Here is a 21,400-nt window from a genome sequence, read left to right as displayed (position 1 = left end):
CTCCAATGATTCCTTGCAAAGGAGGGAGTTGTGGCTGCTTAAACCAAGTCTGCCATGGGTCAGGACACTCAGCTCCTTGTGTTCAAATGACAGATGGAAGGTCTGTTAAGCACACGGTGTTCTGGCTCCCAGGTTCAGAGGTCATGTGGACTTCCAGGAAAAGACTACATGGTGGCACCGGTCCGTGGTTGGTGGGCTTGTCTTGTCAAGTACACATCAGGCATTGCCTCAGAATCAACCAAAAGCCACTGTTCCCTCATTCTTCTGTTACCACCATGGAAGGACATTGTAAATCACTTGAATGTCTAATCTATGTCTCTCCGGAAAAGAATGGCTGAGCTGAACAAAGAGTGCTTATTTATCTCTCTTTTATCACGACAGGTATCTAATTCCCCCTCAAATATCAATACATCCACACATCCCAATGGAGACAGAAAGAAACTGCTGATAGGCAGCAGCTGCCTCTTCTTCCATAGAGGCAGCCTAGACTTGGCCTCAACACCTAGACCCTTACACATGGCCCACTGGTTGCTGGGTGCGTCATGAGGTTCCTGTGCTGAAATCTCTTAAGAAAAATGTCCCCTGAGGTAACGGTCCATTCTGGCAGGCTCTTCATTTTGTCTTCCTTCTTGCCAGTCAGCTCAGCTCTTGCCAGGTACCCCTTCTGTCTCCTGCTCTGGCCTGCTGTCATTAGAGAAGAGTCCCGTTCAATTCCTTTCAACCTGACTTTGCCTCTCCCACTATTGATCTGAAAGCCGCTCCCCAATCCCTGTCCAAAGGGCCGATGGGATAGTGACATGGTTACTTTGTTTTCCTGTCTTCAAAGCTGCCTTTGCCTAGTCAAGGAGATCAGGACTGCCCACTGAGACGGACACACTGATGCCACCATGCAGAAAACCCTTGCACACTGCCCTGAGCACCCACTCATGGGTGCAGCCAGAATGGGAGGCCAGGTGTAACTTCACTTCTTGTCCATGAGCTCATCCAGGGCACACATCCATTCTCATCCAGTGCTGTGTCCTCAGTGCGTATCACTGACTTCTCTTCTTTCAACAGTTTGAGGAAAAGGGGTGGGGTTGAAATGAGTCATTAACTTCCTAGAAATACCTTCTGGGCATCCTGTAGGTACTGGCTCTTCAGATTCTCTCCACAGACCGGGAACATAAGCTGGGGATTACCAAGTCACTAAATCAGTGATGCCATTTGCTTTGCCTTCCTTTCCCCATTATCTTGCCTATGAGATCCCAGAGAAGAGGGAAGAGATGGGGTGGATGAGAGCTGGGTCCTGGACTAGTCTTCCCCAACCCAGTGTTTTTTTCTACATTATTCATGAGATCCCAGAGGGGCGGGGCCTAGGAGGTGATGGGCATGGGTCCCAGAGCCCTGTCCCCTGCAGGCATCTTTAGATCTGACAGCAACACATGCCCTTCCAGCTGGTCTGGTCCCCGTGCCACTGTTTGAGAGCAGAAGTGATGGTAAATATTTAATTGTGCTTCCACCATAACTTTCTGCCAGGACTCTCAATATGCTTGATAAATGCAAATGAGTGCTTGCTTCCTCTCCAGGGAGATGTAAACCTCCCCAAATCACTTTTATTCAGCCCCCACCAGAGTGGAAAGCTGTAATCAGGAGCTCCCCATTCCAGGAGAGCAACTAACCTTAATCACATGAAGTAGATGGCTCATGTGTCTGTGGTCCTCTGTCTCCACAAATGGACATGGTGTAAGGAGATGGATACCTCACGAGAGGCAACTTCTGTCCAATGGACTGCATGGGAAATAGTATTTATAAGCAGATTCAATTACAGTCCAGAGCAGGTGCCTATGACTATTACAGAGACCGAGGTTGTATTTATGGAATTAACAGAACAAAGGAGTCCCTGGAAGGTTTGGAAAGGAAATCCCACTCTTAGTTTTGATTCTGGACTCCATTTCCTCTGCCACCCCAACCCCAGCCAAATCAGTGCCCCCCTTTAGTGAGATTCTGTGGCTGGTATTGATTCGCATTCTGGAGGCTTCTGTGGTTCTGTGGCTCAAAGAAAAAGCCTCCCTGCCCCCAACTCCTCCCTCAATCCCTGATCTACATGGAGCTTCCATATCTGTCTAATGGAACTTGAACTGCGATTTGAGGCTTCCTATGGGTGGGATGCTGTGTGACTTTTCAGAAAGTAATGTCCCTCTCTGTGCTGTGGTTTTCTTTTCTGTCACATGGGTAGTTTTGTTCCTGCTTCAGACCCACCTGGCAAAGATATCTTAATGATCACGGAGATGAGCTTCTACAGGGGCTCCTGGAGTACCTTCTGAGAAGCGTGTTATGTAAATGTGCTATGTCATTATGATCGTCATTAGTGCTGTGAAGTGGAGATGAGGAGGGAAGGGAAGCACACTCTTCGCAAGGACCCCAGCTGTCAGCAGACGAAGGAGAAAAAAAATTCAAGATGCCTGCTCTGGTATTTTTGCTTATGACAGCCTCAGGCTTAACCCTAACTCAAGCCCAAAGGGGGCAAGAGAATGCAACTTTTCCCTCACCCAAGCAGCTTCCAAATGTGTGCCATCAAACCACCTGGGGACAAAGACGCTAAGTGTGCCCCAGGCATGGTACACACGGTCACAATGCAGGGGAGGCTCTCTGGTTGTATTGGTCCTGGTCTTACAGATATCCACGTGGCATGCATTCCACACAGGCTCCTGGTGACGGCCTGGCCCTTGTTTGTGCTCCAAGAAGATCCTTCTTTGCTCAGACCCTCAGGCTCCTTGAAGCTCCTCTGGTGGCTATTAGCTGGCAAGGCCACTGGGCTGTAGTTTCACCTGATGAAATGATGGATGTCCCGGGCCCTGTGTCTGGAACTGACTTCCATCTTAGACAATGGTGTAGGCAGCTTTCTGGAGTAGCACTGACCCATGAGTATATCAAGTACTTTCTCTCTCTCTCCCTCTGTGTATGTGTGTGTCTATAGTATGTGTAGTGTGTAGTTGAACGTGTACACATATGTAAAGCTAGAGGACCATGTTGGGTGTCTTCTACTGCTGTTCACCTTACTGAGACAGGGTATTTTACTGAACACATAGCTCACCATTTTGGTTAGACAGGCTGTCCAGCAGGTCACCAGGATCCTCCAGTTGATGCCTCCCTAGTGCTGAGATTATAGACGTGTGAGCTGCTTTTACATGGCTGCTCAGGACCTGAACTCAGCTCATCCATGCTGGCATAGTAAGCCCTCTGCTGACTGAAGCAAATCTCAGTGATGATACCATCATTGTCTCTCTTCATTTCATTCCCACACTTCACCTCCAGTTCCTCCTTAAACCTTTAGTTTCTGCCTTGAGTCATAGGGAAAAGCTGCCCCTCTGGAACAATTTGAGGAGCATATACAAAAGCACATTGACCTATACCTTCTATGATGCACCAATTTTTTTTTAAACTCAATCCTGAAGTATTAGGTGAAAAATCTTTATACCTTTGGGCTGAGCAAAGAATTCTCAGGTAGGGTAGTAGACTATGAAAGAAAAACTTGATGACTTGGGCTTTGTGAAACCCCAAAACTTGTGCTCTTGTCAAAACACTTCTGAGAAAACAAAAGGTGAGTGTCTGAATGAGAGTGAAAGTATGTATACATTACAAAGTATGTATCTGAAAAAGGACCTGATTCCAGAACAAACAAAGAACTCTGAGGAGATCTCTGAGGTGGACAGTGCTTGCTTCCCCCAGTGGGAACCACAGGGAAATACATGCTGAGGGGACCGTTGAGGGAATGATGGAAGCACTATGAAACAGGGAGAGCTGGGATGCTATGCAGAGAGGGGTAAAGAACAGCAGAAGCCAGGAACTTGGACCCCTGGTGGGGAGAGGACCATTTGTATATGGGGGGATAGTTAAGAGAACAGCCACGACAGAACCCCATTTCCTTAACTTCAGTGTAGATACAAGGGAGTTCCATAGTCATGGTAGGCATGGAGTTTGCACCATAGTGTTTCTCAGAGAAGGAGCCTACAATGTCCTCCTCCTCCTCTTCTTCTTCCTCCTCCCTTGGGCACTAGAGTTATGCAAGCAGTGCCCTCTTGAGGATGGAGCTTCTGTCGGAATTCATGAACCTTTTCCCACTGTGAACATAAACTTCTGCCTATGCCCATTCTGGGTGCCTTGCAACATTCTCCCAAACAAAGCATGAAAGTTTCATGAACCCAGCTGGACACAGCAGCACAATTGTGACTCTAGCACCCAAACCCATGTAGTGCCCTATTCAGCAGGCACAGGTGGTCCAGCACAGCATGTGGTGCCAGCCTGAAGACCCAAGGAAACAATACCCTTGCCTTCTGGGACCTGGGGCTGTCCACCTCATACCTTCCTGCTTTTCTCTACTGCTACCAGCATACACCACTACTGCTTCCTGTGGCCCCTCCATCCGCACCCCTAGTATCTTCAGAGTGTACTACCAAGAGGCCGGAGGACATGCCTCTTGTTAGATCTCTGCTATCAGCAATGCTCACCCAAATGGGGTCTAGGAACATGTCTCCCATACTCCCCCTGCCATCATAGGAGGCTACCAGCAACAAAGACACTCTTCCCAGCAGGGCCTGAGAAATCTGCTAAATTCTGCATCTCTGGCGTTGCCAATCTCATCACCAGAGTGTCTATGTAGTAGTCGATCCACCACCACCACTACTGACCTATGCGCCAATCGCTACATCCACTTGGCTGCTACACTGTCTCTGCTCCCACACAATCTGAAATCAGATGGGCTCTACTGTCACATGCTCCATCTTAAAAGCTATTGATTCTAGACAAAGAATCTATGTAGAGACTGTATTGTGGCACTAACCTGGAACTAAATCCAACTTAGTCTACCAGACAACTACACTAAGAAACATCTCCAGCTGAAAGATGTTCGTGTAAAGGTTGCCCTTCAATTGGAGGTGACACATAATCTTTGGGATGTGCAAACACTGATGTAGAGACACAGTAAATATGAAGAAGCACAGAGGCGTGGTGTCTCTTAAGGAGTACACTCCTCTCTAGCAAAAGACCCTGAAGAAAAGGAAAGTGATAAGATGCCTGACGTGTGATTCAAAATAATGATTCCAGGGACACTCACTGAGACACAAGAGAATACAAACAGAGGAGCCTGTGAAATTTTAAGAAAACAACTCACACTATGAATGAGGAATACAGTGAAGAGACAGATCATGGGAAAACATCAAACAAAGGCTGGAGCTGAAGAACTTAGTAAATCAAATATGAAACAGAGTTCAGAGCATCACCAATAGTCTACATCAGTAAAAAGAAAGGATTTATGAACTGGAGCCTTTTGAAACACCCCAGGTCAGAAAAAAAGGGGGTGTAGCATACCTTGAGAGTTAGGACTTTTGGAGCACTATTGTACAAATTATTTTGGAATTTTCAGTGTTCAAGAAAGTGAAGGGATGGGAAAAGACACAGAAAAAGTGTTCAGTGATAGTAGCAAAAGTCCCTAACCTTGAGAGAGAGAGATACTCAAGTCCAGGGAGCCCAAAAGACCTCATATGGATCTGACCTACGAAGATCTTCTCTATGGTGCTCAGACTCTAACTATGAGGATGAGGAGACAGAGAATTCTAAAAAGCAGTGAGTCCTTCCAGATGGCATTTAAGAGGATCCCTCCCCACCCCTGTGGCAGACAGAACGACAGAGTTCTCTTTGCAGGAACCTGATAGGCTGAGAGGGACTGGTACAGTACAGTCAAAGTTCATAAAGATAAAAACAATCTGCCAAGCAAAAATACTATACCCAGTAATGTTTACCTTTGGAAGTGAAGGAAAGAAAAAAGAAAGATGTCTCCAGACAAGCAAAACTGATTAAATTCACAGCATCACTAGGCTGTTCCTTCCATAAGCATTATAAAAAGCAGAGTCACATGAAACAGCAAGACAACTCCGGCTCAGAGACTGGAAGAATATAATACTTTTGTCAAAATGTCCGTTCTACTCAAAGCAACTCACACACTCAGTGTAGTTAGTTTTCACCAAAATACCAATGACATTCTCTACAGAGCTAGAAAAAGACAATCACAAAATTTGTATGGAAAGACACAAGATTCAGACACCTAAAGCAGTGTTGTGCGAAAAGGACAATGTGGGAGAATGCTGAGCATAGTACACAGTGCCTTTTAGACATTAAAAAATAACTTAGTCAGGATCTCCACTACACTCAAAGCTGCAGCTGATAACCAAACCCAGTGACATCACTCACTCAAGATACCCAGACACAGTCCTAGAACCCATGATGCCCACTGGACAGAATATCAGCAGAGACGGTGACCAATGCTCTGCTCTGCACATCTGTAGAGATACCAGAGGCTGATGCTAGACGTCTGGCCTGAGGCAGAAGATTCTCTCTCAGGATCCTGACCCTCGAATTAGAGACTTGTGTTAGAGACTTGACCTTCAGCTAAGATATGTCAGGTGGGCGAGCAGCCTTGGGGAGATAGGCTTAAGATCACAGTTAGGAATTTAGGGTGCGAACCTAGTGTGATGACCCTCAGTTTAATCAAATATAACTTCTGTTATGCTAACCACGTCCATCTACCTTCTTGTCACAACGATGCATGACTTCAAAACATCTCACAAAGCTATCGTCATCAAAACAGCATAGTATAAGACAGATGGCGACCAATGGAATAGAAAGGAAAACTTTGAAAGAGTAATCCATTTATTGCAGCTGGCTAACCTTTGACAAACGCTTCCAGAGCACATATTGGGAAAAGGACAGTCTCTTCAATAACTGGATCTGGCAAAGCCGGATACACATGTGAAGGAAAATGAAGCTAGATCCCCACTTCTCAGAGTGTATGAAAATCAGCTAAAACCAATATAAAAAAAACCCTTGAAACCATAAAAGTGCATTAACATAGGCAAAGATGTTTTATCTATGAAAACAAAGAGACAAGACATCCAGGAAACAAAAGCAAAAACAGACAAATGGAATTCTGTTCAACTAAAAAGTTTTCACATTGCAAAGGAAATAATGGAGAGAGCTTATAGATTGAGGAAAATAATCACAAATTATTCTTCTAACAAGGACTTAATATCCAGAATGTCTAAGGAATTCAACCAACTCACCAAACACAAACAAACAAAATGTCTTGCTAAAATACACGAAGATTATGAATAGACATATCTCACAGGAAGACACAAAAGTTAGCAACAGCACACGAAAAGAATGTGAGGGTTGGGGAGATGGCTCAGTGTTTAAGCCATGTGTCACACGGGTGTGCAGATAAGTTTGGATCCCTAGTACCCATGTAAATGCTGAACAGGGGTGGCAGCTTGCCCTCATCCCAGTGCTTGAGACAAGGGATCCCTGGAGCAAGCTGGCTAGCTCCATTAGCAAAATTGGTGAGCTCTGGGTTCAAGTGAGACTCCTTGCTTCAATGCAAAAGGTGGAGAGAACAAGGGAGATTCCTGATGCCAGACTCTGGCCTGCATACACACACACACACAAACACACACACATACACACACACACACAAACACACACCTGTGAATACCCATATACACATGTGCTCAGCCTCACTGATCCTCAGGGAAATGAAGACCCAAACCCCAATAAATTATCATCATCTCATCCCATTTAGAATGGCAGCCACAGCAAAGACAAACAGCAGCTGCTGGTGAGGAAGGAGAGAGAAGGGGGAAGTTATTCATTCCTGCTAGTAAGGATGTTATTGAGAGAGGTCATTTTTGAGTGAGGATAAGAAAAGGGGTGGTTCTCAAAAAACTGAACCATGACTACCATACTGTTCAGCAAACCCGTGTCTGAGTACATACTAACAAAGAAATGGAGTCATGGTGTCAAAGAGAAACCTGCATGCTATGTTTATTACAGCATTGTTCACAATAGGCAAAATGTGGGATCAACCAACACACGCGCTGATAGGGGAATGGGGCTGAAAAATGTGATGCACACACATGCACCCACACAAACACACACACACACACACACACACAGGATAGAATACTACTGAGCCATGAAGAAGTCACATTAAGCGATTGTGGTGGAGATTTGGAAGGAGTAGAGTTCTCCTACTCTCAGGCAATAGCCCCAGTTTGGAAAAGAGCAAATGTATGAACAAATAGAGATGCACTCATAAAGTGAGATTCTACTTAGCAAGAAGAGAGAATAGAAGTTGAGTGTGACGATACAAGCTTGTTCTCCAAGCACTCAAGAGCTGGAGTGGGGAGGATTGGGAGTTCAAGGCCAACTTTGACAACAGCACGAGTCCTAGCTCCAAAAATTTCCCCTATCCCCAAATGCCAACAACACAATAACCAAGGGAAGATAATCTATATATGAGTACATCTTAAAACTATTATCCTGAAAACATCCAGATAAAAGCAGTACATGGTATATAATTTCATTTCTGGGAAACTAGGACAATGGCTTTTACTTTGTAATGACAATTGATCAGCCATTGCCTAGGGACAGGGACAGAATGAGTTAGGAGCAAGGGGTGAAGCAGGCCAACAGGGGATAAAGAAATGTTTGTCTGGACTGGTGCTAGGGTTGAAATGTAGTTCATTCCTGTTTGGGACCTGGCCGTTTTAAATCTTATTGGTGGAGAGGGTGGGCATTTATGTCTGGTTCGGGGGCAAAGAGACTTGTGGGAAGGTCAATATTTAGGTGAGTACTTGGTTGATGTGTGAGAAGTCACATTTAAGAACATCATCAGGGACCCTTAGGAGGAGGCGGGGGAGTTTGTGGGGAGAGAAGTGAGGCTGGAGAAACAGTCAGGTGCGGAGGAGGAGGGCCCACAGAGGGTCCAGCAAGGCAGGAGGGATGCATGTAGTTTGGCTACGGGGTCAGCATGGTCCTGAGAGGGGCCCCTGGGTAGAATGATGCCATATGGGTAGATGCTGGTTATGGGGGATAAAGATGTGAGTGCCAAGGTGGGTCCTGGCACACAGGCAGCTGGGGCATCCCTGAGAGAAGAGCATGAGTTCTGCAGTGGTTCTCAGCAGACTCTGTTCTCTCACTGTGTCGTGGCTGTCACTAAAAAGCCTGGGTGTGAAGATACCCAAGGCTATTTCTGGCACCAGCTTCTATCACACATAGCTACATACTCTGTTCTCTTTCTTATTTGCAGAGACATTGATGGACACAAGAACGGCGACTGCAGAGCTGGGATGGACAGCCAATCCTGCCTCCGGGGTGAGTATCAAACCAGCATCCTTCAGTCCTACAGGGGAGGTCCTGGGTCCATAGGGTGGCTGGGCGATACAGGGATTTCCTAGAGCCATACATGTGGGGAACAGTGTGCAGAGTGAATGCAGGGCCCACTGCCTACCCAGAGGGCAGTACCACATGGTCTCAGGCCCGAGATGCTCCCTTATGTTCGGTGTAGAGCATCTCTTGACTCAGTTCTTCCAGACAGCTAGCTCCCAGGCAACGTAAGCCATAGAAGTGTCAGAATGGGAACATTAAGGCAAATGTCACTATAGCACATCAGATGTTAGCAGTGCCCGCAGAGCTGCAGAGAGGCCAAGGGCATGAAGAAGGGGCTGGCAGTCAGAAGGGCTGAGGCTGTCTTTCACATGGAGCTTGCTTTAGAGACACATTCTTCATTCATTTGGTCAGCGTGCACATACCTGGCCAGACCCTGGAGCTATGATGAACAGCTTTGCCACATTCATGGTCTCCTGTGAAAACCACCAATGCTCATGGTTAAGTTAGGCTGCATCCCTTCTTTGTGACGCTGGAGAGATCAAAGGTCATATGTGACACAGAGCTGGCAATGAGGAACCATAGGGGACAGGAAATCTAAACAAAGAAGGCTCGTGTGAACTGGATTTGGGGGTGGGGTGAATACAAGTTTGACAGGCATGGCATGGAGGGCTTGGGAAGATGTTCCAGGTAGGTGGGACAGCTGGTCAAAGGGTGGGTCATGAAAAGACACGAGGCACAAGTCTATATGTGGAATATGGCAGGGCGGAGAATGTCAGGATGAGCTGGGGAGGATTAGAACACTGCTCAGTCAGAAAGGTCTTTGGGCTTTTAATCTTCCAGGAGGTGGAAGATTAGGCAAGTTTCCTCACCTGCCCCTGACGTTCTTTGTTTCTGTGTTTGGTAGTGTGTGCATCCCACAGGGGATTTTCAGCATGGCAGGGCCTCACCTTATCCTAAACTCCTTGGGTGGTAGAGCAGTGGTGTTCTCAGAGAGGGAACTCACTTCCAGATCCCACCCTTCACTCCTGCCTTTGAAGGTTGCAGTACCAGGCATTAGTACCATGCTTTGGGTGGTGATGAAGCTAGCAGTTCCCAGAACAGTGAGTTCGGACCTAGCAAAGGCTTCCCATCCTGGTCAGGTCTAAATACTGCTAGAAATACTGTGGGCAATGAGGGTAAACCAGCCCACTCCACCTGTGACTTCATGCAAAGCTGACGAGGTGACCAGTCTAGGTCATCCTAGGATGCCTGGGTATACAACGCTTGTTCCCTTTTATTGTTGGCTAGCTTGCATGTCTTTATAGGGAATATATATGATTTGTAGACTTCCCTTCCTTGACTTCTTGATTTGTTTTTCTTCCCTTTTTGTACACACACCAATCTTCTTAAACATTTACTCTTTCCCAAGGAAGATATTCCTTGAGGGAGATCTTCAAGGTGAAGTGATGCCCTGTGGAGATGGCCGCTGTCTGGGCTGCTCACGGTCTCCCTCCCCTTGCCCCTTCCCACTTGTTCCTAGACTGGCACAGCTACTTCCAGCGCATTTCTTACAGGGAATCTATGACCAGATAAATAGTCAACTGATGCTCCAAGAACCTGCTGAGCCTGTCTGACTTGCAGCAACCAGTGGGATGGTCAGGCTGGTCCTTGGCTCGTGTTGACAAGGATATCTCAAAGATAGCCAGGGCCTCCATCCTGTGTAATTTTCTCTCCTCTCTCTGCCATCATCCCGAGTAGAGGCTGCCATTGCTAGTAACTCACCAGTGGTTTCTGTATCCAACTTTTCATCTTACTTTGGATTCTCTGGGTCTTGTCAGTCTCACTGTGGCCCAAGTAGAACCTACCCCCTTCTGTTTTTCTCACCCACATACATAGGCTTACAACTGCCTTAGTACACAACAACAAAGGTTTGAGTCCAGGAGAGATTCTTGAATCTTTTATCATCTTCAGACCTCTGTTCTCTTGGTACACCCTTATTGACACCTCTGCAGCCCAATCCCATTGGAACCTTTCCTGCTCCATCGCAGCTCTTCTAGGAATCAGGGAGGTTTTCACAGCAGCGCCCTAAACCATTTCAGTGTTTATATATCTCAGTGTTATTCTTTGATTCCTGCCTGACTCATCTCCTTGCTTTCTAGCTGTATCATGACCTCCAGGGTATAGAATCTAGTGTATTTGCTCACCACTAGGAACTGTATGTGCTTCACAAGCTGATCTTATGTGTTGCTGTTGTTTCTGATTGTATGAGTGCCAATGGCACCGTTCTTGGAGAGAAAGGACACAAAAAGGAAGAGCGCCATGTGTGGGAAGAGCCAGGCTCACTTGTGAGGTGTTGCCTTTGAAGTGCCCCTGGGGGACACACAGGCAGCTGCATCTGACCTCGGGGCAGTAGGCTCCTTCTAAGGGCTCCACTTGGTGAGGTGGAAGGGCAGGACATGAAGAGTGGCTGAGTGCTCTGGCTCTGTACCTGCACTGAAGGGTCAGGCGGCACAGCAAGATGGGACAGAAGGAGTGACCTGGGAGGTAGGAGGAAACCGAGAGGACCCCTTCATTGACACCAAGGGGAGGGGGCATCAAGGAGAAAGTGGAGGCAAGAGAGGCAAAGGCTGCTGGGTTTGGAACATACCATTATGTCTATCCCCTTGGACCCTGTTAGTGACCTATATGGATGGTTTTAGGGGGCACCAGGAGAGGAGGCAGGAATCAGTGATTAACTAGTCCAAGTCAGTCAGAGGTAAAGTGAGGGAGACTGGCAATGAAGAGTGGTAAAGATAGTTTGGGACATGGAGGACCAAAGAGACTGGGGACACATTTGCCTTTGGGGTGGGAGAAACAATTCCTATTATTTTGAAATCCAAGGACAGAGATCAAGGTATCTGGAAAGATCAATGTGCTCTAGTGAAGGAAGCCATGAAATGGAATCTATCCTAACTTCAAACCTTCCGTCTGAGATAGGGATTGAGGTTTTAGACAGCGAAGTTGGGGAGTCTTGAGGCATGAAACTTCAGAAGGTGGAGAACATTTAAACCAACTGCTACTGAGCAGTGCAGAGAGGCCAGGAGAGCTCAGGAAGAATATGGCTGAAGCTAGGACCAAGTTGTGAATGAAGGCTGGATGTACATATGTGTTGGGTCTGTCTACAGGGTTTCTTTCACCTGCTTGGCTCTACCTGGTGGTGTTATGGCAATGGGTATGTCTAGAGTTGCTTTGTTCAGGAGCAATAGTGGGTTTGGAAGGTAGAGGAGCCGAGGACAGTGGGAGTCTGTTGGCATCTTATGGACTGACTGTTGGAACTGGAGGAAGGGCGTTTTGGTGAGGCTGTAGAACAGGTATGAAGGCATACCTGAGACTAGAGTACAACTGAAAGCTGTGGGCCTTCTGTCAGGGGTAGCATTGAGGATCAACCATTCTAGGTGATGAGAAGTCCAGCTTAGGGCTGGGGCAGCTTAGGGCTGGGACTACAGACCCAGAGTAGCTTAGGCTATTTGAGAAGCTAAATAGCTGCGGTAGGTGACCCATATCTACTTAGTACCCCGTGGAAGAGACAGTGGACACACCATTTGAATTATCTCTCTATAGTCAGTAAGCCATCAGTGAATCAAGCAGGAGAAGGTACTGGGTGGTGCCATTATGTGAACTTTGGGTTAGGTTTGTCCTGCCCTGAGGAGGAATCACTCTGTCCTTCCCAAGAGGGGAGGCAAATGGCACCATGACGAATGCTGTCCACAGCACGTGGTGGCCCACTGGGCTCCACAAAGAGAGCCTGAGAAACTCTTTGGTTTCCATGGCTGTCTGTGTACGTCTGCTGTTGTGCTCTGAGAAGCTCCTGATCTGGGCTTGGCTCACCACCCACACCTAACGCACTAGCCGTTTGTTTTGTTGGTCTTTTGTTAGAAAGCTGACTGTAATATTGCATGCCAAAGCCAGGACCTGTTTATGCCTGAACCCAAACTGCTGCTTGGTATTTAAGCACTCTGCCTTTAATGTAACTCACTTGGTTTAATCAAAATCACACACTACCTGATAAACAGAGAGCAAAAAGCCAAAAATCACATTATAAATGGACAGGGCCAGGGGATGCTGAGTTCCCTATAAAGGACTGTGGTTATTTGAGGACACCCCAGTGAGGTTTTTCAGGACCCCTAGGCTGGGTAGAACATCTCTCTGTCAGCCTTCCACAGTGTAGGACCTCTGGGCAGTGGTGAGATCAGAGAGGTGGGGTTATCACTATGTTGTAAATAGTGGCCTTTTATGGTCTGCCATAGTCAGTCTAGGTGCTGCCCTGCCCCTTCCACTCTCACCTTCCTCCCTAACCCTGTGCCCTTTATCTATCAGCTCTGTTCTATACCCTCTGGGATCCTTCTGGGTGCTCCTCTCACTATGGCTCAGAGATCATAGCACTGGCTTCTCCTAGACTGCCATAGGGAAAGAATTTGTCCAGTTTTCAAGGACCAGAGGATGAGTCTGCTCTAATGTCTCTAATGCCAGCCCAGCAGGGCACAGGCACCAGGAATGTTTGTCAGCTGAATAAGTGATACTTCTTTGTATCTGTAGCCCAGGTCTCCAAACTAAGAGATTCCAGGACAGGTTCATTGTAACACAACAAATATTTAGTTACAGGCCTTGCGACATCCTACTGTCAGTGAAGAGCTAGTTAGCTATGCAAATAGCACTACCTGTGAGATGAGCCAGCTGAAGTAAAATGGACACCCAGAAGGTATCCATCTTTTCAAGCCCTGACTGTGATGGGTTAGAGGCAAATCTGGGTCTTCCTTAGAACCGGGCATATTCAATTTCCCTGTTGGAAATCCAAACCCAAAGTCTCTTTACTCCCGAAGAGCTTGGGCAGGGTTCACCTACTATAGCACCTGTGCCGTGGATAGCCTTCCCTTGTGTCAGTTCCTGTGACTACGATGTGTCTCTAAGAATGAATATCTGTGTAAGTTCTTATTCTCCAAGACTGCTCTGTGGGCTTGCAGACTCCATGCGCATCTATGCTGCCTCTTGGAATTACCTTCACAGCCAGTGGCATGTGGAGTTGACTATTTCAATACTAGTCATTCTTCACCCTGGCTTGGAAGAGGGAAATTGGAAAAGGGATTCAGAGTTACGCCTGTGAGCCCAGAGTTTGAGAGAACTGGGCTCCTGTGAACTCTCTCTGTGTAATGTATATTTGTATGTGTGTATTTGTATAATGTGTGTTTGGGTATATATATGTGTATATCTGTGTATATGTGTATATTTCTGTGTGTATGTATTGTATGTACATTTATATACCTTTACATTTCTGTACATGTATCAGTGCATATATGCATGTATATATGTATATGTATATATGTGTATGTATTTGAATACACATGTATATCTGTGTATGCATGTATATTCCTGTGTAGATTTACGTGCATTTGTGTATGAACAGATGAAGTGAAATGAGTGTTACTGAGGCCTCTCTAGGCAGTTCTGAGGTGTGCTGGGAGGATTATTGAACTCACTAAGTGCTAGGCTTCAGGAGCCAGTTGCTGAGGAGGGAAAGACCCCCTTTTGAAAGTCTGCATCTGACCACTACTCCCTGCACAGCTGCAGGCACATGTTGGGCTTTTTCCACACCCACTATCTGGCTATCCAAGTGTGGACTATCTGGGCTACTCGGCAACACTAGCTATGTCCTCCATCCTCAGGTCCTCAAGGCACACTTGCTAGGTGGCTGTTGTAGAAGTGAAGAAAGTATATTCGGGAGAGAAAGCCACTGCAGCAACTGCTTGTCTCTTCCAAGGACAAACAGAATTCTGGGCTGGGGGGGTGACAAGCCTATGGAGCAGCACCTTAGGCCCCAGGCCATGACATCAAATCTCTGCTCACAGTCCCACTTGGCTGATCCCTGCCTATGTGATCAGGGCCTGCCTTTTAGACTCCCTCACCTCTGCTCGGTTGGGAAACAGCATCACCCAGGATATGGAGTAAGTAAAGAAGTTTCCTTGGCCCTTACTTAGGAAACACTACCCTGTTATCAGCCCTCTGGAGGGCTGTATATATTTTTTTCTTCTCTTCCTTTGATGACTCAATCCTGCTAATTAGGACAGAAATGCCTGAGCTGAGTTAGGGGTAGATCTAAGAGAAATTTAGCTATGGGTGAGAGGAAGAGTTTTGTGAATGGAACTTCCCCTATTTGACTTTGGAGACATGCCAAGAGCCGGAGGGCAGAGGGTGGGGCCGGTCGTGATTTTTCATACTTTTTCATGCTTTGTGCTGGCACCGCCCCTCAACTTGCACTTCGCCTTAGTCAGGTTTTTGGTGACCGGTGACAGAAAAAACACAAACCAGTCTTGGAGGAAGCAGCCCAGCTCGTGGCTTGGATGGTCCAGGTGGCATGGGGCTACAGTTTAGATCCTGGGGGTGAGCTGATCCTCCTCAACACCCCGTCACACACCTGTCTCTTTTGTTCTATTTTTTTTTTCTATCTCCTCCCACCCCTTTCTCAGTATTGGGTGTTGGTCGGATGCTACAGCTCCTCTTTCTTACAATATGTCTGCAACAGCTTCTACCCTTTAGCCACTTCTATCTTTGTGTTAGGAAAGAAGAAAGACCTGCTGAGGGGCTCTCAAGAGGAAGCCCTGGCATTTGTTCTACTCGGGCCTAACTGGCGGGGCTCGGACTCTGTACCCACCTTCAAACAGGGTTCTTCTTGGCCCACAGTGTTGAGCTAGGCCCAATAGAAGCTTAGAGGCTATAGGGAAGGAGCAAGTAACTCTCAGAGCATAGATTCCAGAATGCAAATAAGAAAAATTTAAAAACTAACAAACGAAATTACTGCTTTAGAAGAAGCCTGTGTGAGCCAACCACTGGGCTTCCCAGGCTCCATCTTACTGCAAAGAAACTGTAGTGTGAAAGAGCTGATAAATCACCTTAGATCACACAGCTCAACAGTGTCCCCGTTTCCCTTTAACCTCTGGTAGGCTGATCCTCTAGGGCACAACTAATGAGAGGCCTGCTTAGGACAAACAGCAGATGTGAATTGTGGAACGCTCAAGCTGAGTCGCCCATGAGGTCCAGGAATTCAGGCGCGGTGTGTAAAAGGTTTTATTTTTCTCACAGTACGAGCCCATGAATGGAATCCTTTCCTTAGCTGTTACCCAGGAATTAGTGTGGCTTTCTCAGCCAAGAGAGGCCAGCCTCACTGCTGGCGGCCACTGACCCCCTGATCTCTTCCTCCTCCCCCTCCTCCCCTTCCTTCTTCAGGTAAACTACTGAGAGAAGTCAGGGCTCCCCACCCTATGTCTCCCACCCACTCTTTATCTTTTTCTCTCTCTACCAAAAGGCCTGTAATTAGGAAACATTAGCAGGCTCAAAACAGCTTTCATACCTGAAACATCCTCCCTAATTGCACTCAGCCGAGCTCTTCCCTGGCTATTAATGTCACTTTTATGAAGCAATGAGGAGCAAAACACCCGAGGCACTTAAAACATTTTTTATATAATATGCGTCTTTTAGGAATGGAAGTTTAAAATCACCTGCCTGACAGAGACAGTGATAGACAAAAGCAAGAGGGGGCCAGAGCTGGGAGGTGGAGCCTCCTCCAGGAGATAGAAGGTAGTCCAGAGGATTCAGAGTCTGCTCTCAGGAGGAAGAGGCCTAGAGGCCTGCTGAAGCAGGAAGGTGGTGGGCATTAGATGGAGCTTCAGGGGAGGAGAGTTAAACTGAGGGTGTGTGTGTGTGTGTGTGTGTGTGTGTGTGTGTGTGTACATGTGTATTAAGTAGAGGAGTGAAGGCATTGGGAGAGCCTTATTCCTAGTTTACTGGGTTAAGGAACTTTGGGAATTGCGGCTTTCCAGAATCTTGACGTAACACTAATTTCCTTTCCTGCCCTTAGCAATGCCTCAAAGACTCATTCATCAGCCTATTTTAGATCTGTCCAAAACTTGCAGAGGTCACCCAAACCCACCTCTCCCTTTTTGGAGAAGATGTAGACCCTCACCCATGAGAGTCAGGTTCCAAGTCAGGCTGGAGCACGTGGGCAGGTGGGGGTGTATGTGTCTTTTTCCCAGGCCAGACCTGGCTAGTTTGCACTCTAATCGGCTTAACTCCTGTTGACTGGGACAGGCACCTTTTATTTTCTCTCAGGCCCTCCATGGGAAGGTTGTTCCAGCCTTGAAACTCTTCTGCAAATGGCATCTTAGCCTGAGGATCGATTGACAGCTCTTGCAGAGTTGAAGGACAAGGGCCTTTTAGGACAGTGGGAGAAAGCAGAGTTCCTGCAGCTTTGCACCAAAATGGAGCAGAATGAACCAGCCCTTCTAGCCTGAACTCACAGCTACTCAGATAAGAAAGAAACCTGAGCGGAGGACAGAGCATTAAAAGCACGGCTATGCTGAATTAGGCAGTTAGAGAAGGGGTTGGCGAGATGGCTCAGTTGGCAAAGTTCCTGATGCATGTGGAGGTATGAGTTTGGATCTGTAGCACCCATGCAAAAAGGTAGACTTGGCATGTACCTGTAATCCCAGTGTTGAGGAGGTAGACACAAGAGATGCCCACAGGGCTTGCTGGCTAACCAGTTCAGACGAATCAGTGAGCTCCAGATTCTGAGAGGGATCCTGTCTCCATAGATAAGGTGGAGAGCAATTGAGGAAGGCAGGCAGTGTCAACCTCTGACCTCTACACACGTGCAGATGCACATACGCCTACAGACACATGTGTACAAACAAACACACATGCCCATGGAAGATGCGCAGGAGGAAACAGATGCATGCAATGGCAAGGTCATCAGAAGAAAGATGAAGACTTTGTGCCTGTCCCCAGGAAGGGTGAGCCTCTGCAGTGAGAGGGCAGCAATCCAATGAAGCTTTACTTTCATTATCACCCACTGTGTTTCCAAAGGAGCAAGCCCAGGATTCAGAAGCTGGTGTTCTGGGATTATTTCCATTTTCTGCTAAGGTCTTTAACTTCTCTGGGTCCATATTCTGCATGTATAACGTGAGCGATGTAAGCGTTTATTTACAGAGTGACGGGGAGGATTTTTGTTTTTTTTTTTTTTTTTTTTTTTACCTTTTATTTTTGTAAATTGTAAAGCTCAGAGCAATACTGCTTGCTTTGACTAGTACCAGTGGCAGCACTGACTCTTGTTAGAGGGCCTTAGCTTGGGTGGTGAAAACAAGATTAACGCTTCAGCATTTCTATGCCACCGTTTTTTGTTATTGTTGTTCGTTTTGTTTTTGCGTGTTTTGTTTTGCATGAAGGCCAGAGAACGCATCGTGTTATCGACAGCAGGATTTCTCTCCACTGCTACCACTACTGGTCACCATCAGGTAAACACTGGGATGGTGTACCAGGTTCCAGAGTGGCACGTATCCCATGATTCTTACTGATTTTCTTCCATTTTTCACTGGTGTCCGTAAGTCTCAGAATCGTTACTCAAAGTCACAGCGCTGAGACTGTCCCCAGGTCTATCTGACCACAAAGCTCACTCTTGTTGTGCTGTGGAAGAGTGTGGAGAGGGGACTGAAGGCTCATGAAATGCTTGAGGAACCAGAGGGCGGGTAGGCAATAGGCAGAGGCCAGTGTTTTCAAATACTCTACAAATTTAAATGGGAGATTTGCAACCACAGCCTAGAGAACGGTACTTGTAGAGAGTACTGGAGGAGTCAGTCTTCAGTCTTTTCTTCTTATTTTTTAAACAAATTTAAAGGGTCGGCTGAAGCAGGTGGTCCGAGACATAAAGGTTTAGGGACAGAAGACAGCGAGGTGGAGCTTGAATGGGAAGCCTCACTCGTCGATCATGTGAACCCTGGCCAGAAACCCAGAAGATAAGGTGATATCTGAAGATGGTAGGACCTAGGCCATGATGGAGGGTCTTCCATGGGCCACTTCCCATCCCCTAAGCCTTGGTAATTACTCAGAAGTGAGGACACTAAAGAAGGGAAGGCTGTGAGGGGACCTTAGCCAGCTTCTTTGTTCTATCGGGTGAACTCAGTATTAGTTCTATTGAATAAGCTCCTCCTGAAATTCAATCGTGTATGTATGTCTGTGTGTGTGTGTGTGTGTGTGTGTGTTGCATCTTCACCTGTATGCACTTGGCCCTGATTCATCATGACGGACAAGCAAGTCCATGTCCCGGTGTCACAAAGGACAGAACAGTCAATGTGATAGTACAGTAAGGATTCAGGCTTGTCTTGCTGACTGAGATCTCTGCTTTGGATCCTGCAAGGCCGATGATAATGGATTGTGTTTGCATTTAGGTACAGACAATTAATTCATTATGCAACAATGAGCCACTGGTGACACACTGGGTAATCTTGGAGGTTATGGGGACCTGTTTATGGCTAGCCACCACCCGCATGGAGCTGCAGGTGGAGAGAAGGCCACACTGATCTTGGATATTTAGAGTGGGCTAAGTACAAGCCAAGGATGATGCTGATGTTTCACCATGCACTGTGTGGGTCTGGCCTGAGAGTGTCTGAAGTAATGGGCTCAACTTTGGAGCTGAATTTTCAAAGAGACACTGGAGAAGGTAGAATGCATCTAGTGGACACTGATGATGAGTGATCTTGTCGTTCAAGGAGGGTTTGTGGACCAAGTCACCTTAGTGTAGAAATAATCTAAAGCCAGGTCCAGGAAGCAAAGGAATGAGATCATTTTTTTCTCAGTGAGCATCAGACTCCTCCACAGGCATCCTGGCACCAAACTCAGCAGCCATAGTCCCAGAAAAAAACCTAGTCCCCCAAAGCAGGTGACCATATTTCCGTCCAGTCAGGGGAAGGGGACAGCAGGCTGGAGGAGAGGCATCCTTCTTCCCAGGCCAGATTTAGTTCACTTGTACTCTGAGAATGGGAATGAAGCCAAGAGCCCCTCCTTCCTTCCATGGCTGGATCTCTTGTCTACAGAATACTTCCAGCTGGCCCATGTGCTATGAACTCACAGAATGAGAGGCCCATTTTCTCAGCCTGTGACCCGGTGTGATGGACCCGCTTTAGGCTGGCCTCTGCTAGGCATTCTGAGCAGCAATCCTTCCAAACCAAAGGGAAATGCCACTAGTCTCTCCAGGGCTAACTCTGTGGCCTCCATCCGTGGCACTAGGGGCTGAGCCAAGCTCTATTAGGCAGCTGGGGCCTGGGGCCTGCAGCTCCCGCCCCTGCCTTGTCGAACAAGGCCGTGTTGGGCAGCAGTGCGAACCACATTCAATAGACAGCTTAAGATAATCACATGTGTGAGGTACCGGGATAATAGTAGCTGAATACCCTGCCACCGTTGCCATAGTGACCAGCCAAGCACTGGCTCCCCTCCTCCCCCCCTTCTTTCTTGTTTTCTGGACCTTCTTGTTATAGGGCTGACTGGTGGGGTGGGGCTGGTGAGTTTGGGAAACGGGAAAGAGGGAGGGGGGGAGGGTAGACCCTAGAGGGCCAGGCCATTATCTTCTCTTTAAATCCCCCAGCTGGAGGTATTTTAAATCTCAACAGAGACAGAGAGAAACAGTGTCTTAATCCCCAGATCCCTGTGAATTATTTAAAAGGATCCTGTCAGAAGGATGAATTTGTCACTGTTGCAGTGTCAACAGCAGCAGCAGCTGTCATAATGGCTAGGGACCCCACTCCAGGCAGGGCCTGGTAGGTCTGTGCTGCTGGCCTGATGGAGCTGCCAGTGGCTTGGGGGTGGGTGGATGGACGAGATGCTCATCCCAAGGCACAGGCCTGCGGTGTCAGAGCTCTTCCTGATGTGCTGGCAGACCCTAGGATATGAAATGTGTCAGGCTCCATAAATATGCCTGTCACCCAGACCTCAAGCCCTCTGCTAATGTGGAGGTTCCCATAGCGTGGGGTCCCTGAGCAGCAAGGGAACTTCCCTGTAACCCAGAGTAGGGAGAAATCAACCCTCATTTGCCCTTGGCGAGGTGGGCATACTTGAGGGAGGGCTATGACCAGCACTCCCAACTGCACATGCACCTGCGTTCACACACACACACACACACACACACACACACACACACACACACGATGCTGATGAAGGTGGAGAGACACCAGGGTAGACAACCAAGAGGGCTGCAGATAGTACACACTGTTGAGGGAGCACCAAGCCCACCTCAACAGAGGGTTGGTATCTGTACCGAGCAACTACCCAAAGACTGTGACTTGGGTGTTTAGACACATCAGGTATAAATCCTGTTTAACCCTCACATTCATCTCACCGTCTAGCTTCTTTTAGCTTATCTGTTTGC

At 47.3% G+C, this 21,400-nt stretch overlaps 1 protein-coding gene across 1 annotated transcript in view; it reads left to right on the top strand.

Annotated features, from left to right (window-relative positions):
* Ephb1 (EPH receptor B1) overlaps positions 1-21,400 on the top strand; it is a 426,680-nt gene that overhangs the window by 122,165 nt on the left and 283,115 nt on the right. The window contains exon 2 of the mRNA XM_055629751.1: positions 9,119-9,183. Coding sequence (XP_055485726.1) covers positions 9,119-9,183 — 65 coding nt within the window. The remainder of the gene's footprint in view (positions 1-9,118; positions 9,184-21,400) is intronic.

Source organism: Psammomys obesus, unplaced genomic scaffold, assembly GCF_907164565.1.
Source record: "Psammomys obesus unplaced genomic scaffold, mPsaObe1.curated_primary_1811, whole genome shotgun sequence".
Taxonomy (NCBI): Eukaryota; Metazoa; Chordata; class Mammalia; order Rodentia; family Muridae; genus Psammomys; species Psammomys obesus.
Note: the sequence above shows the minus strand (reverse complement) of the source record. Positions and strands in the feature narration are given on the sequence as shown.